General features: G+C 43.0%; 1 protein-coding gene and 1 non-coding gene across 2 annotated transcripts; one reads left to right on the top strand and one right to left on the bottom strand.

The window, feature by feature from the left end:
• Positions 1-228: 228 nt before the first annotated feature.
• On the bottom strand, positions 229-399 carry LOC129462379 (small ribosomal subunit protein uS14-like). The gene has a single exon (XM_055242314.1). The coding sequence runs from the start codon at positions 397-399 to the stop codon at positions 229-231; it is 171 nt and encodes a 56-aa protein (XP_055098289.1).
• Positions 400-13,627: 13,228 nt separating this feature from the next.
• LOC129463404 (U6 spliceosomal RNA) lies at positions 13,628-13,734 on the top strand. The gene has a single exon (XR_008651172.1). It is a non-coding gene; the product is annotated as a U6 spliceosomal RNA (small nuclear RNA).
• The last annotated feature ends 2,206 nt before the right edge of the window (positions 13,735-15,940 follow it).

Below are 15,940 nucleotides of genomic sequence, written 5' to 3'. Positions count from 1 at the left end.
TCTTCCTAGGTGAGACGTTTGTTCAGGTTTTTTTGCCCACTTTTAAAATCTAGTTGTTCATTTTCTTATTGTTGAGTTTTCAGGGTTCTTTGTATAGCTTGGATAACAGTCCTTTATGAAAGGTGGTTTTTTGTAGTTGTAGTTTTTAAATGTTTATTTTATGTACAAAGAACAATCATGGTTTTTTATTGGGTGGACGCCTTGGATAATCCATTCAAGGAAGATCACTTAGTCCAACTTAATGAAACCTATATCCTTCACATACCGATGGAAACACTGGAGGCACATATTGTGACCATATTTCTGGATCAGACTGTGCAGGTCTGAACAGATGCCATGAGAGCGAGAACCCTGGCCGAATTTTTGCAGGTGGCTCTGGTACAGCTGCGGGTGACCCATCTTGCTCTCAGGAATGCAATGAGGTAAAAGGAAAGCTATGAAACATGTCTTTTGCAAATATGCTCTCCCAGTCTGTGGCTCCTCTTCTTGTTCTCTCCTTTTTTTTTTTTTTTCTGAGACGGAATCTCGCTCTGTCGCCCACGCTGGAGTGCAGTGGTGCAATCTCGGCTCACTGCAAGCTCCGCCTCCCGGGTTCACACCATTCTCCTACCTCAGCCTCCAGAGAAGCTGGGACTACAGGCGGCCCGCCACTGCGCCTGGCTAATTTTTTGTATTTTTAGTAGAGACGGGGTTTCAGTGTGGTCTCGATCTCCTGACCTCGTGATCTGCCTGCCTCGGCCTCCCAAAGTGCTGGGATTACAGGCGTGAGCCACCGCACCCGGCTCATCTTTTTGTCCTCTTGATGCCCCATTCTTTTTAATGGGTGCATAGCATTTTATTGGGTGCCTTATTTAACCAGTCCCCTCTTAATGAACATTCATGTTGTTTTTTTCCAGTTTTTGCTATTAAATGTTACAATGGATAGCTTCTAATAATCACATTTGAATATCTGTGTAAATATGTATGTGGAATAAATTTCTTGGCCCTGTGCAGTGGCTCATGCCTGTAATTCCAGCACCTTGGGAGACAAAGGCAGGAGGATTGCTTGAGGCCAGGAATTCGAGAGTAGTCTGAGCATAGTAGCGAGACCCTCTCTTTACAAAAAAATATTTTAAATTAGCTGAGTGTGCTTAACAATGGTGATAATAAAAGAGGAAGAAGAAAAAGAAGAAGAGGAAGAGGAAGAGGAAAGAAGGAAGAAGAAGAAGGAGAAGGAGGAGAAGGAGGAGAAGGAGGAGAAGGAGAAGGAGGAGAAGGAGGAGAAGGAGAAGGAGAAGGAGGAGAAGGAGAAGGAGAAGAAGAAGAAGAAGAAGAAAAGAAGAAGAAGAAAAATTAGCTGAGCATGATGGTGTATGCTGTAGTACCAGCTACTCCAGAGGTTGAGGCAGGAGAATGGTTTGAGCTCAGGAGTTCCAGACTGTAGTGAGTTATACTCATTCCACATGCCCCTGCACACCAGCCTGTGAATGTGAGACCCTGTCTCTAAAAAACCAAAAAATAAATTGTTGTAGCCAACTTGTTTTCCAAAACAAAGTAGCACCTTCAAATATAATTGATAATTTATTATTTATTTCTGAGCACTTCTGTGAGGTGGATAAATAACACATTCCAGTTAATTTTCAAGATTAACAATAGGCTCGAGACCATTTGTACATTATTATATATTTCACTACAAACTGAGACCCATAGTGGCTCAATCAAGAAATATTTACTAACTAGTCAACTATGGACACAGCTTCTAAAACTTCCTATAATTTGTATTCAATAAAAAGTGGGCTGGGCGTGGTGGCTCACACCTGTAATCCCAGCACTTTGGGAGGCTGACGCGGGCAGATCACAAGGTCAGGAGATTGAGACCATCCTGGCTAACATGGTGAAACCCCGTGTCTACTGAAAATACAAAAAATTAGTCGGGCGTGGTGGTGGGTGCCTGTAGTCCCAGCTACTCTGGAGGCTGAAGCAGGAGAATTGCGTGAACCCGGGAGGCGGAGCTTGCAGTGAGTGGAGATTGCGCCACTGCACTCCAGCCTGGGTGACACAGCAAGATTCCATCTCAAAAAAAAAAAAAAAAAAAGCGGGGGAGGCAACAGATATCACACCATTGCACTCCAGTCCAGGAAACAGAGTGTAACCCTGTGTGGAAAAAAAAAAAAAAAGTGGGCTGCAAACCCCATATAGAGTGATCATATAATTGGCTGGGTGCAGTGGCGCACACCTGTAATCCTAGCACTTTAGGAGGCTGAGGCAGGTGGATCACCTGCAGTCAGGAGTTTGAGACCAGCCTGGCCAACATGGCAAAACCCCGTCTCTACTAAAAATTCAAAAATTAGCCAGGCATGATGGCACATGCCTGTAATCCCAGCTACTCAGGAGGCTGAGGTAGGAGAATCGCTTGAACCCAGGAGGCGGAGGTTGCAGTGAGCCAAGATTGTTCTACTGCACTCTAGCCTGGGCGACAGAGTCAGACTCTGTCACACACACACACACACACACAAAAGCACAGTGCTCCAGCTCTGCTAAGGGCAGACTGCCTCCTCAAGTGGGTCCCTGACCCTGGTGCCTCCTGACTGGGAGACACCTCCCAACAGGGGTCGACAGACATTTCATACAGGAGAGCTCCGTCTGGCCTCAGGCCAGTGCCCCTCTAGGACGAAACTACTTCTGGAGGAAGGAGCAGTCAGAAATCTTTGCTGTTCTGCAGCCTCCACTGGTGATACCCAGGTGAACAGGGTCTGGAGTGGACCTCCAGCAAACTGTAGCAGACCTGCAGAACGGGGGCCTGACTGTTAGAAGAAAAACTAACAAACAGAAAGCACAACACCAACATCAACAAAAAAGACCCTCACACAAAAACCCCATCCAAAGGTCATCAGCCTCAAAAATCAAAGGTAGATAAATCCACGAAGATGAGGAAAAACCAGCCCCCAAACACTGAAAATTCCAAAAACCAGAATGCCTCTTCTCCAAATGATCGCAGCTCCTCTCCTCTCTAACAAGGGCACAAAACTGGACTGAGAATGAGACTGACAAATTGACAGAAGTAGGCTTCAGAAGGTTGGTAATAACAAACTCCTCTGAGCTAAAGGAGCATGTTCTAACCCAATGCAAGGAAGCTAAGAACCTTGATAAAAGGTTATAGGAACTGCTAACTAGAATAACCAGTTTAGAGAAGAACATAAATGACCTGATGGAGCTGAAAAACACAGCATGAGAACTTCATAAAGCATACACAAATATCAATAGCTGAATTGATCAAGTGGAAGAAAGCATATCAGAGATTGAAGATCACCTCACTGAAATAAGGTGTGAAGACAAGATTAGAGAAAAAAGAATGAAAAGGAATGAACAAAGCCTCCAAGCAATATGGGACTATGTGAAAAAGCAAACCTACGATTGACTGGGGTACCTGAAACTGACGGGGAGAATGGAACTAAGTTGAAAAACACACTTCAGGATATTATCCAGGAGAACTTCCCCAACCTAGCAAGACAGGGCGACATTCAAATTCAGGAAATACAGAAACACCACTAAGATACTCCTGAAGAAGAGCAACCCCAAGACACATAATAGTCAGATTCTCCAAGGTTGAAATGAAGGAAAAAACGTTAAGGGCAGCCAGAGAGAAAGGTCAGGTTACCTACAAAAGGAAGCCCATCAGACTAACAGCAGATCTCTCTGCAGAAACCCTACAAGCCAGAAGAGAGTGGGGGCCAATATTCAACATTCTTAAAGAAAAGAATTCTCAGGCTGGGCGTGGTGGCTCATGCCTGTAATACCAGCACTTTAGGAGGTCGAGGTGCGTGGATTATGAGGTCATGAGTTTGAGATCAGCCTGGCCAAGATGGTGAAACCCCTTCTCTACTAAAGATACAAAAAAAATGGCCATACTGCCCAAAGTAATTTATAGATTCAATGCTATTCCCATCAAGCTACCATTGACTTTCTTTGTAGAGTTAGAAAAAACTACTTTAAATTTCATATGGACCAAAAAAGAACCTGTATAGCCAAGAAAATTCTAAGCAAAAAGAACAAAGCTGGAGGCATCACGCTACCTGACTTCGAACTATACTACAAGGCTACAGCAACCAAAACAGCATGGTACTGACACTAAAACAGATATATAGAACAATGGAGCAAAACAGAGACTTCAGAAATAACACCACACATCTGCAACCATCTGATCTTTGACAAACCTAACAAAAATAAGCAATGGGGGAAAGGAATCCTTATTTAAGAAATGGTGCTGGGAAAACTGGCTAGCCATTTGCAGAAAACAGAAACTGGACCTCTTCCTTACACCTTATACAAAAATTAACTCAAGATGGATTAAAGACTTAAATGTAAAACCCAAAACCATAAAAACCCTAGAAGAAAACCTAGGCAATCCCATTCAGGACATAGGCATGGGCAAAGACTTCATGACTAAAACATCAAAAGCAATTGCAACAAAAGCCAAAATTGACAAAGGGGATCTAATTAAACTAAAGAGGTTCTGCACAACAAAGAAACTATCATCAGAGTGAACAGGCAACCTAAGAATGGGAGAAAATTTTTGCAATCTACCTATCTGACAAAGGTCCAATATCCAGACTCTACAAGGAACTTAAACAAATTTACAAGAAAAAAACAAACAACCTTATCAAAAAATGGGCAAAGGATATGAACAGACACTTCTCAAAAGAAGACATTTATGCAGCCAACAAAGGTGAAAAAAAGCTCATCATCACTGGTCATTAGATAAATGCAAATCAAAACCACAATGAGGTACCATCTCATGCCAGTTAGAATGGTGATTATTAAAAAGTCAGGAAACAAAGATGCTGGCAAGGCTGTGGAGAAATAGGAATGCTTTTACACTGTTGATGGGAGTGTAAATTAGTTCAACCATTGTGGGAGACAATGTTGTGATTCCTCAAGGATCTAGAACCAGAAATACCATTTGACCCAGCAATTGCATTACTGGGTATATACCCAAAGGATTATGAATCATTCTACTATAAAGACACATGCACACATATGTTTATTGCAGCACTATTAACAATAGCAAAGGCTTGGAACCAACTCAAATGCCCATCAATGATAGGCTGGATAAAGAAAATATGGCACATGTACACCATAGAATACTATACAGCCATAAAAAACGAGCTCATGTCCTTTGAAGGGACATGGATGAAATTGGAAACCATCCTTCTCAGCAAACTAACACAGGAACAGAAAACCAAACACCACATGTTCTCACTCACAAGTGGGAGTTGAACAATGAGAACGCATGGTCACAGAGAGGGGAACATCACACATAGGTCAGGGGGTAGGGGGCAAGGGGAGGGAGAGCATTAAGATAAATACCTAATGCATGCAGGGCTTAACACCTAGAGGATGGCTTGATAGGTGCAGCAAACCACAATGGCACATGTATACCTATGTAACAAACCTGTACATTCTGCACTTGTATCCCAGAACTAAGAGTAAAATAAAGAAAAAAAAAGAGTGATCATATAATTTCTCATCCAAACACTTAAAAAGCAGGCATAACACATAACAGGGTCTTTCCCAAACAAAACAGGACTTATGGTTACCTTATATGTAAAATGCCATTTTTTTTTCTTTTTAGAGATAGGGTCTTGTTCTGTCACCCAGACTGGAGTGCAGTGGCACAATCAGAGCTTACTGCAACCTCCACCTCTTGGGCTCAAGTGATCCTCCCACCTCAGTCCCCTGAGTAAAGGGGACTACAGGTGTGCACCACTACGCCTGGATAATTTTTCTTGCTTTTGTAGAGACAGGGTTTTGCCATGTTGTGTAGGCTTATCTCGAACTTCCAGGCTTAAGCAATTCCCCTGCCTCAGCTTCCCAAAGTACTGGGATTACAAGCTTGAGCCACTGTACCTGGCCAAGGATGTATTTTTAAGTGAAAAAAGATGCAAAGTTCAAAACTTTTTAAGATGGTACGTTCTGTGTAAAAATGAGGATAATTTTGCTTACATCTGCATAAAGGAACTGCAGAAACACACTCCAGAGAAACAAGGTAGAGTGGGAAATAGTGGGAAATCTAATTTTTTTTTTTCTTTTTTGAGACAGAGTCACCCTCTGTCACCCAGGCAGGAGTGCAGTGGCACAATCTTGGCTCACTGCAACGTCTTCTTCCTGGGTTCAAGCGATTCTCCTGCCTCAGCCTCCTGAGTAGCTGGGACTACAGGTGCCTGCCACCACACCAGGCTAATTTTTTGTATTTTAGTAGGCACAGGTTCTCACCATGTTGGCCAGGCTGGTCTCAAACTCCTGAGCTCAAGCGATCTGAACATCTTGGCCTCCCAAAGTGCTGGGGTTATAGGCCTGGCTGGAAATTTATGTATTTTATTCTTACTTTTTAAGATGGAGTCTTGCTCTGTTGTCCAGGCTGGAGTGCAGTGGCATGATCTCGGCTCACTGCAACCTCCGCCTCCCAGGTCCAAGCAATTCTCGGGTCTCAGCCTTCCCAGTAGCTAGGATTGCAGGCATGCGCCACCACGCCCAGCTAATTTTTGTACTTTTAGTAGAGACGGGGTTTTACCATGTTGGCCAGACTGGTCTTGAACTCTTGACCTCAAGTGATCCACCCTCCTCGGCCTGCCACAGTGCTGGGATTACAGGCGTGAGCCACTGTGCCTGGCCTTATGTATTTTAGATTGCGAATGTATTATATTCTATGAAAAAAATTACTGGAGAAACTCTACAAATACAAGATTGAGGGGGACATCAAGGAATGACTGCTTAAAAAATAGCTGAGCATCGTGGTACACACCTGTAATTCCAGCTACTTGGGAGGCTGAGGCACGAGAATCGCTTGAACCCAGGAGGTGGAGGTTGCAGTGAGCTGAGATTGTGCCATTGCACGCCAGTCTGGGTAACGAAGTGAGACTCCATCTCAAAAAACAAAAACAAAGCAAAATAATAAGTAAGAGCAGTGGCTTAAGCCTGTAGTTCCAGCTACTTGGGAGGCTGAAGCAGGAGGATCGCTTGAGGCCAGGAGTTTGAGACTAGCCTGGGCAACGTAATGAGACTCAGTCTCTAAAAAAAAAAAAAATTAAAATTAATAAATAAAGGCAAGAATGTGTGTGTGGATTCACATATATATGATTCATATATGTGTGGATTCATATATATGTATATCTATATATACACACACATATATATATATGAATTCAAGATGGGCAGGGGATTATCCTATCATTCCAATAAGAATAATTTAATAACAAGGGTTTTGTTTGTTTGTTTTAAGACAGGGTCTTGTTCTGTCGTCCAGGCTGGAGTTCAGTGGCATGATCTTGGCTCACTGCAACCTCTGCCTCTCGGGTTCAAGTGATTCTCCTGCCCCAGCCTCCCAAGTAGCTGGGACTACAGGCATGTGCCACCACACCCAGCTAATTTTTGTATTTTTAGTAGAGACGGGGTTTCACCATGTTGGCCAGGATGGTCTCAAACTCCTGAACTCAAGTAATCCACCCTCCTCGGCCTCCCAAAATGCTGGGATTACAGGTGTGAGCCACCGTGCCTGGCCATAACAAGGGTTTTTTAAAAGCAGGCAAATTAAGGAAAAGTGGAGATTGGTGAGATGTGATGTATAATAAGGATTCAAGGCTGGCTTTGAAGATAGGGGAAGAGGCCATGAGCTAGGGAGTGTGAGGGCCTGGGAAGCTGGGAAAGGAAAGAAACTGAGAGCCTCCAGAAAGGAACACAGCCATACCAACATCTTGATTTTAGTCCAGTGAGACTAAAATCAGACTTCTAACCTACACGGCTGTAAGAGAGTAAATTTACCCAGGCTTGCGAGGTCTGAGGGAAACAAGAAGAAAAAAAAAAGTAAATTTGTTTGTTGTTAGCCACTAAGGTTATAGTAATTTGTTATAGCAGCAATAGATCATGAGCACATGGTTATGGAGCCAATTCCTTTCTATCTTCTTGTCTCTGCTCACCAGAAATGTCTTTATCTGTAATTTGGTTTTCATTAGAAGGATAGTAGCGTATATAAATGGCCATTCCCACTGCAAAATAAGAGCATATTCTGGTTTATAAATCATCCTTGGGAGGTTTTGGTTAACATGATTCGGTCCCTTAAATCTGAGCATGGTGTTATTTCTGGAAATTTTAAGATGCCACTCAGGTAATGGGAATGTACCAAATTGAATTTCTGACCCTACCTGATGGTACATTGACCCATCTTGTGAAGATCAGCTGGCTGGTTCGTTCCACCTTCAGCGATGACATTTTCTACTTGCGAATGCCAAATGCCAGATGAACGCATGTAAAGGATATTAACAATACAAGCCAGAAAAATGGTAAGGGCCAAAGAAAGGTGCAGAGTAAAAGCTATTCAGAGGAATTTGAAGGACAGCTCCCAAAGTCTTCTGATAGGGAGGACCTGAGAAGTTTGCAAGGGAAGGAGGGCTTGAATTAGGCATTTATACGAGTAAAACACCAGAAGCAAATGCAGTTAAAGCAGAAGAGATTAATAAAAGATTGGAAGGGCAGATTGAAATTATCTTCTGTGGGAATGTGATGGTTGAGGAATTTGGATTGGACAACCAGGAGCTAACAAAGGTTTTAGGGAAGGATCGCGATGAAAAGTTTGGGGAGATATTAACCTATATCTATGGAGTTACAGTTCTGTGAACTAGGCTAGCACTTAAATATGGTCTGAATTCAAACGTGAAATGCAAAAAAACAGCAGGGATTATCTGGGAGAATGAAGGACATACTTTTGGTCTTTATTGCTGAAACCATGTCATGGCTAGATGTTCCTCTCAATTTGTGTTGAATAGATAGGATTTCTGTCACATTAGAGTGTGAAGAGCATGAGAGTAAACAGTGCCCTCTGAAAAGGAAAATCTTTTAGCTTGAGCAAATTTATTTTTATTATTTATTTATTTATTTATTTATTGAGACAGAGTCTCACTTTGCCACCCAGGCTGGAGTGCGATGGCATGATCTCAGCTCAGTACAACCGTCACCTCCCAATTTCAAGCCATTCCTCTGCCTCAGCCTCCCGAGTAGCTGGGACTACAGAAGTGCACCACCAAGTCCGGCTAATTTTTGTATTTTTAGTAGAGACAGGATTTTGCCATGTTGGCCAGGCTGGTCTCGAACTCCTGACCTCAGGTGATCCACCCACTTTGGCCTCCCGAAGTGCTGGGATTACAGGCGTGAGCCACCGCGACCGAAAATTTTTTTTTTTTTTTAATTTAAAGGTTAAGAATGCACCATGACATAGTCTCAGGAGGTCCTGATGATCTGTGCTGAGCCAATTTTAAAAGGAGCTCAAATTCTGAGGCCTGCAGGTTTACTTATTCCAGTGCTTCAGAGGCTAAAGTCCCTCTGGATTCTTAGCTGCATACAAATATTTATTTTGAAATTGAGCAAATTTGTAGATAAATCTTGTGCTAAGTATTAGTCTCTAAATTATTTATGACTCCAAATTTTCTGCCAGTCTTGACTGTGGTCTGACCATAGATTTTATTTCATTTACTCGTTATTTATTTATTTATTTTTTGGAGACGGAGTTTCACTCTTGTTGCCCAGGCTGGAGTGTAATGGCGCAATCTTGGCTCACTGCAACCTCCGCCTCCCAGGTTTAATTGATTCTCCTGCCTTAGCCTCCCGAGTAGCTGGGATTATAGGCATGTACCACCACACCCGGCTAATTTTTTTTTTTTTTTTTTTTTGAGACAGTTTCGCTCTGTCACCCAGGCTGGAGTGCTGTGGCATGATCTCGGCTTACTGCAAGCTCCGCCTCCCGGGTTCACGCCATTCTCCTGCCTTAGTCTCCTGAGTAGCTGGGACTACAGGCGCCTGCCACCATGCCCAGCTAATTTTTTTTTTTTTTTTGTATTTTTAGTAGAGACAGGGTTTCATCGTGTTAGCCAGGATGGTCTCAATCTCCTGACCTCGTGATTCGCCTGCCTCAGCCTCTCAAAGTGCTGGGATTACAGGCATGAGCCACCACACCCGGCCAATTTTTTTTTTTTTTTTTTTTTTTTTTTGAGACAGAGTCTCACTCTATAACCAGGCTGGAGTGCAGTGGCGCGATCTTGGCTTACTGCAACCTCCGCCTCCTGGGTTCAAGCGATTCTCCTGCCTCAGCCTCCCGAGTAGCTGGGACTACAGGGCACACCACCACACCCAGCTAATTTTTGTATTTTTAGTAGAAACAGGGTTTTGGGCAGGATGGTCTCGATCTGTTAACCTCCTGATCTGCCCGCCTTGGCCTCCCAAAGTGCTGGGATTACAGGTGTGAGCCACCGCGCCCGGTCAGCTAATTTTTCTATTATTAGTAAAGACAGGATTTCACCATGTTGACCAGGCTGGTCTCAAACTCCTGACCTCAGGTGATCCACCACCTCTGCCTCCCAAAGTGTTGGGATTACAGGAGTAAGCCACAGTGCCCAACCAAAATTTCTATGTATTAAGATAACACATATACTTAAAAAAAATAGATAAGTAGTGTCCTACAGAGCTGAGGCACCACAGTTTGCTTAGCTATCCCTTATTGTAGGCCGTTTTGTTTGTTGGTTCATTCATTCATTCATTCGTGGTAAAACTACCCAGGCTTTGTGCTCATTCTCAGTATGTGGACATAAATTATAGCTCTTGCTGTCAAGGAGTATATAGTCTAGGAGAGACAGATGTGGAAAACAAGTATAGTACAGTTATATATAATCGAGATGAACCTCAGTGTTCCAGGAATATCTACCATGCCCCAGTTCTTCCTGAGAGATTACACATTCCCCACCTCACTGACAATGGCAGTGAGCCCGGGACTAGGTTCCTTTCCCAGGGGGCTGTGAGCATCAAGGCTATGGGGAGGAGCGCTGGTACTGTTAGGCAGAGGCTGCATTTGACACTTCTGGAGGGTAACCAAGGGTGATAGGTGCCAAATCTCCTATGACCGGGGGTCTCCTATTGCACTGACACTGCTGCAATTCAGGGGCAGCTGGAATTTGGCTGACTAGTGAATAGGCGCTGAGTTCTGAGATGGAGGTTCTAGTAATCCCCTAGGCCAGCCTCCAATCAACTGTGAAGGTGGTGGGGAGAAAAGGAGGCCAGATCATGCCAGGCCCAAACAGGGCTGTTAAGGGCAACAGGAGATATGGTATGGCAGGCATGATAGATACCTTCTGGGTGTCTGAGTGATGAATAGTTGGAGGTGGGAATGATGGTGTATTTTGGTATTTTCTTAGAATGAAAGACAGCTGAGAATCTACATATATAGGGTTGCCTAAAATGCAAGACACTTGGTTATATTTGAATTCCATGTAAATAACAAATTTTTTTTTAGGCTGGGTGCAGTGGCTCATGCCTGTAATCCCAGCAACTTTGGGAGGTGAGACAGATGGATCACTTGAGGCCAGGAGTTTAAGACCAGCCTGGCCAATATGGTGAAACCTTGTCTCTACAAAAAATGCAAAAATTGGTTGGGCTTGGTGGTGCACGCCTGTAATCCCAGCTACTTGGGAAGCTGAGGCACAAGTATTGCTCGAAACTGGGAGGTAGAGGTTGCAGTGAGCTGAGATGCTACTGCACTTCAGCCTGGGCAAAATAGTGAGACTCTGTCTCAAACAACAACACAATAAATAAACAAAAAACCAAATAATTATTTCCATATACTTATGTCTCAAATATTGCAATTGATATAGGGTTGCTAAATCTGGCATTCTTATTTAGATGCAGACAGGAAGATAGGAAAAAAGCATGATGTGGACAGGGGGGTGAGTGAATAAGGAGGGGACTTAGATCTGAAGAATTAACCTTGAACAAGAGTACTCCATTTTATTTTTATTTATTTTGTTGATATAGGATCTTGTTCTGTTACCTGGGCTGAAATGCAGTGGCACGATCATGGCTCTCTGCAACCGCAACCTCCTGGGTTTAAGCAGTCCTCCCAGCTTCAGCCTCCCGAGTAGCTGGGACTATAGGCATGTGCCACCATGCCCAGCTAATTTTTTATTTTTATTTTTTGACACAGGGTCTCACTCTTGTCACCCAAGCTGGAGTGCAGTGGTGAGATTTTGTCTCACTGCAGTGTTGACCCCCTGGGCTCAAGCGATCCTCCTGCCTCAGCTCCCCAAGTAGCTAGGACTACAGGCACACACCATCACACCCAGCTATTTTTGTATTTTTTGGTAGAGACGGGTTTTCACCATGTTGCCCAAGCTGGTCTCAAACTGTTGAGCTCAAGCCATCCACCTGCCTTGGCCTCCCAAAGTGCTGAAGTACCTCTCTTTAAAATAGAAGACATGGGACCGGGCATGGTGGCTCACGCCTGTAATCCCAGCACTTTGGGAGGCTAAGGTGGGTAAATCACCTGAGGAAAGGAATTGGAGACCAGCCTGGCCAACCTGGTGAAACTCTGTCTCTACTAAACATACAAAAATTAGCTGGGCATGGTGGCAAGCGCCTGTAACCACAGCTACTGGGGAGGCTGAGGCAGGAGAATCACTTGAACCTGGGAGGCGGAGGTAGCAGTGAGCTGAGATTGAGCCATTGCACTCCAGCCTGGGTGACAAGAGCGAAATTTCATCTCGGAAAAAAAAAAGAAGAAAATATTATGTATTTAATGGCATTGTATCGTATCCATTGTTTTTTCATTTTACAATGTATCCTGAATATTTTCTGGGTCACTCACCAGTCTACTCATATCTTAATGGCTATATGTTACATTGATGCACTGAAATAAAAAAAAAAAATCTCCTTTATAGAATAGTTGTTTCTTCTTCATAGAGTTTTAAGATACAAATTAATCACACAATACTTAGAGGTGACCTATATTTACTAAAATCCCATTTAAAAAATTTCAAAAGCAGTATTTTGAAAAATAGGATGAAATAATCTTATTGCCCTAACACAATTAATCCTCTGGCAATGTAGCTCTGTGTGTGTGTGTGTGTGTGTGTGTGTGTGTGTATTTAGGTTAGCTCTAGTTGCTAATGCAGTTGAATTATGTTACCTGGATACCTCTTGGAGAACCTGAGGACATTTTGGCCTGATGCATTAATATTTAACAAGCCTGTGATTGATGGATTGATGCCAGCAAAATTAATTCAATCCACCTAGGTTTCTATCTGTTGGTAAAACAGCAAGGCCATCCAGGGGTCAGAAAGCAAAGACTTCTGGGACGAAATGATTGAAAGTGGTTGTGACCTCTAGAATCTGGAATTGGGTACCAGCTCCTCCATTGACCTTCTTTCACCTTTGTTCTCAGAAAAATGTCTCTTGATTGGCTGCTGATGGATTGGGTTGCCTCCATCCCTTATCTTTAACTAAAGTCTTGAACTCTCAGTAAATTAATAGACTGGCGGAGAAAACCCATTTTTAGTTAGGCAGTACTGTAGTGTGAAAACTCTGGTCTTAGACATGGTGTTTAGTATGCATTGCAGATAATTAGTGTATCAGATATATGGATTGACTGAATATTCTGCCGAATTGACTAAATTGGTCTGTGTCATTCCCCAGTGACATGGAGCCACTGTTCCTCTCTCACCTCTTCGCCTTTGGGTTCTGTTAAAGGAGGGTATCCTGGCAGCATTCCCCATGCCACAGATGGATGGGTTTACAATCCATGGATCTCTTTTTGACTTAAAAAACATCAGCTCTGGTGCTTGCTGTGGCAGCACATATACTAAAATTGGAACAATACAAAGAAGATTAGCATGGCCCCTGCACAAGGATGACATGCAAATTCATGATGCATTCCATATTTTTCCAATTAAAAACAACAGGCCGGGCGCAGTGGCTCATGCCTATAATCCTAATACTTTGGAAGGCTGAGGTGGGCAGATCACTTGAGGCCAGGAGTTCAAGACTAGCCTGGCCAACATGGTGAAACCCCATCTCTACTAAAAATACAAAAAAAAAAAAAAAAATTAGCCAGGTGTGGTGGTGGGTGCCTGTAATCCCAGCTACTTAGGAGGCTGAAGCAGGAGGATCACACCACTGCACTCCAGCCTGGGCAACAGAGGGAGACTCCATCTAAAAAAAGCAAAAAAATTAAAAACAAACAAACCAGATTAACTCTGGGATGTGGGCCATACCTTAATTGACATCAGCCACATGATTTTGTTTCCAGAAAGATGGTTCAGAACAGAGATACTGGCCAGGCATGGTGGCGTATGCCTGTAATCCTATCACTTTGTGGGGCCAAGGCAGGTGGATGACTTGAGCCCAGGAGTTCAAGAACAGCTGGGCAACATGGCGAAACCTCTTCTCTAATAAAAATACAAAAAATTAGCCACGTGTAGTGGCATGTGCCTGTAGTCCCAAATACTTGGGAGGCTGAAGTGGGAGGATCACTTGAGCTTGAGGAGGCGGAGGCTGCAGTGAGCTGAGATCATGCCACTGCGCTCCAGCCTGGGTGACAGAGTGAGACCTTGTCTCAGAAAACAAAACAAAAAAAAGTATTCTTGGAAAAGCTAACATGAGAAAGTGTTAATGGGAGGACATGTGTAAACATAGTCAATCAATAATCCTTCCACAATATTTGATATGTCTAATCCTTACTAAAATATCATGAACCAATTGTAAATCTACATTTTAAGAAAGATTTGGAGAGCTCAGAGAAGACAGAATGATTGAACAGGTGCTGTATTGGTATATGAGAGAAGGTTAAAGGTTGGGGTTGTTCCACTGGTAAAAGGGAAGGCTGGGAGCCAGGGGTGGGGGGTGGTGGGGCGTGCGGGTGGTGGTCACAAATGACTTCAAGCATTTGGAAGGTTAAAATAAGGCCCCTAACCACTTTTTGTTTGTTTTTTAGAGACAGGGTTTCACTGTGTTGCCCAGGCTGGAATGCAGTGGCTATTCACAGGCATTGTCATAGCGCATAGCCCCAAATTCCTGGGCCCAAGCAATCCTCCTGCCTTAGCCTTCCAAAGCTTTTGCTGGGATTAAAGGTGTGAGCCACTGGGCCCAGCCTAATGTTATGAATTTCTTGGGTTTCTTTTCAGAGATAGCCTATCAATATACAAGCAAATACGTATTTTTTTCTTTCCCTCTCCTTCTACCCCCTACCTCCCACCTGTTTTTTACACAGTTGCTTGTGTTTTACACTTTCCAATGTATCATGGCAGTTTTCCCTGTCAGTATAAATATCTTCCTTTTAAAGGACTGACTAGTATTCCATTGCATAGTGGAGCGTAATTTATTTCACTGGCCTCCTTCTGATGGACATGTGAGTCTAACCTTTTGTTAATACAAAAAAGATTGCTATTAATATTCTTGAAGGCATATCATTTTCCACATATGTATATATGAATAGGATAAATATCTAGTTACAATGTTGAATCAAAGGGTATGTCTATATGTCATTTAAAAAATGATTTGTTTTTCATTGTGGTAAAAAAACACATCATAAAATTTACTATCTTAACCATTTTTACATGTACAGTTAGTATCAAGTGCACTATTATTGCACATGTACATTTATCATTTTGACAAACATTGCCAAATTGCCCTCCATGGCGACTGTACCTATTTATCTGTTTACTAACATCATATGAGAGACAGCCCCTCATGTAGATAGTATTGAAAAGTAGAGCACCTGTGTGTGATAACTAGGAGGTGACATAGCAGAGAGGAAGAGGCACAGCTTCTGGAATCTAATTCTAGATCTGATGATGACCAGCTGTGTGTACTCTTAGGTATTACTTTAATTCTCTCAGGTTTAGTTTTTTCCTAACCTCATAGAGTTGTCAAGTTCTTGACCATTCACAATAGTCAAGAAAGAAATGGAAACAAACCAAATGTCCATCTGTGGATGAATAGATAAACAAAATGTGGTATATACGTGCAATGGAATGTTATTTAGCCTGAAAAAATAGAAGCAGCCTGAGTGAGGTGGCTCACACCTGTAATCCTAGCACTTTGCGGGGCAGAGGTGGGAGGATTGCTTGAGGCAAGAGTTCAAGATCAACCT

This window comes from Symphalangus syndactylus, chromosome 14 (genome assembly GCF_028878055.3).
Source record: "Symphalangus syndactylus isolate Jambi chromosome 14, NHGRI_mSymSyn1-v2.1_pri, whole genome shotgun sequence".
Lineage (NCBI taxonomy): Eukaryota > Metazoa > Chordata > Mammalia > Primates > Hylobatidae > Symphalangus > Symphalangus syndactylus.
Note: the sequence above shows the minus strand (reverse complement) of the source record. Positions and strands in the feature narration are given on the sequence as shown.

What these genes read in the sequence shown, in the direction of transcription:
- LOC129462379 (XM_055242314.1), bottom strand. Translation starts at nt 399, where the DNA reads ATGGGTCACCCGCAGCTGTACCAGAGCCACCTGCAAAAATTCGGCCAG.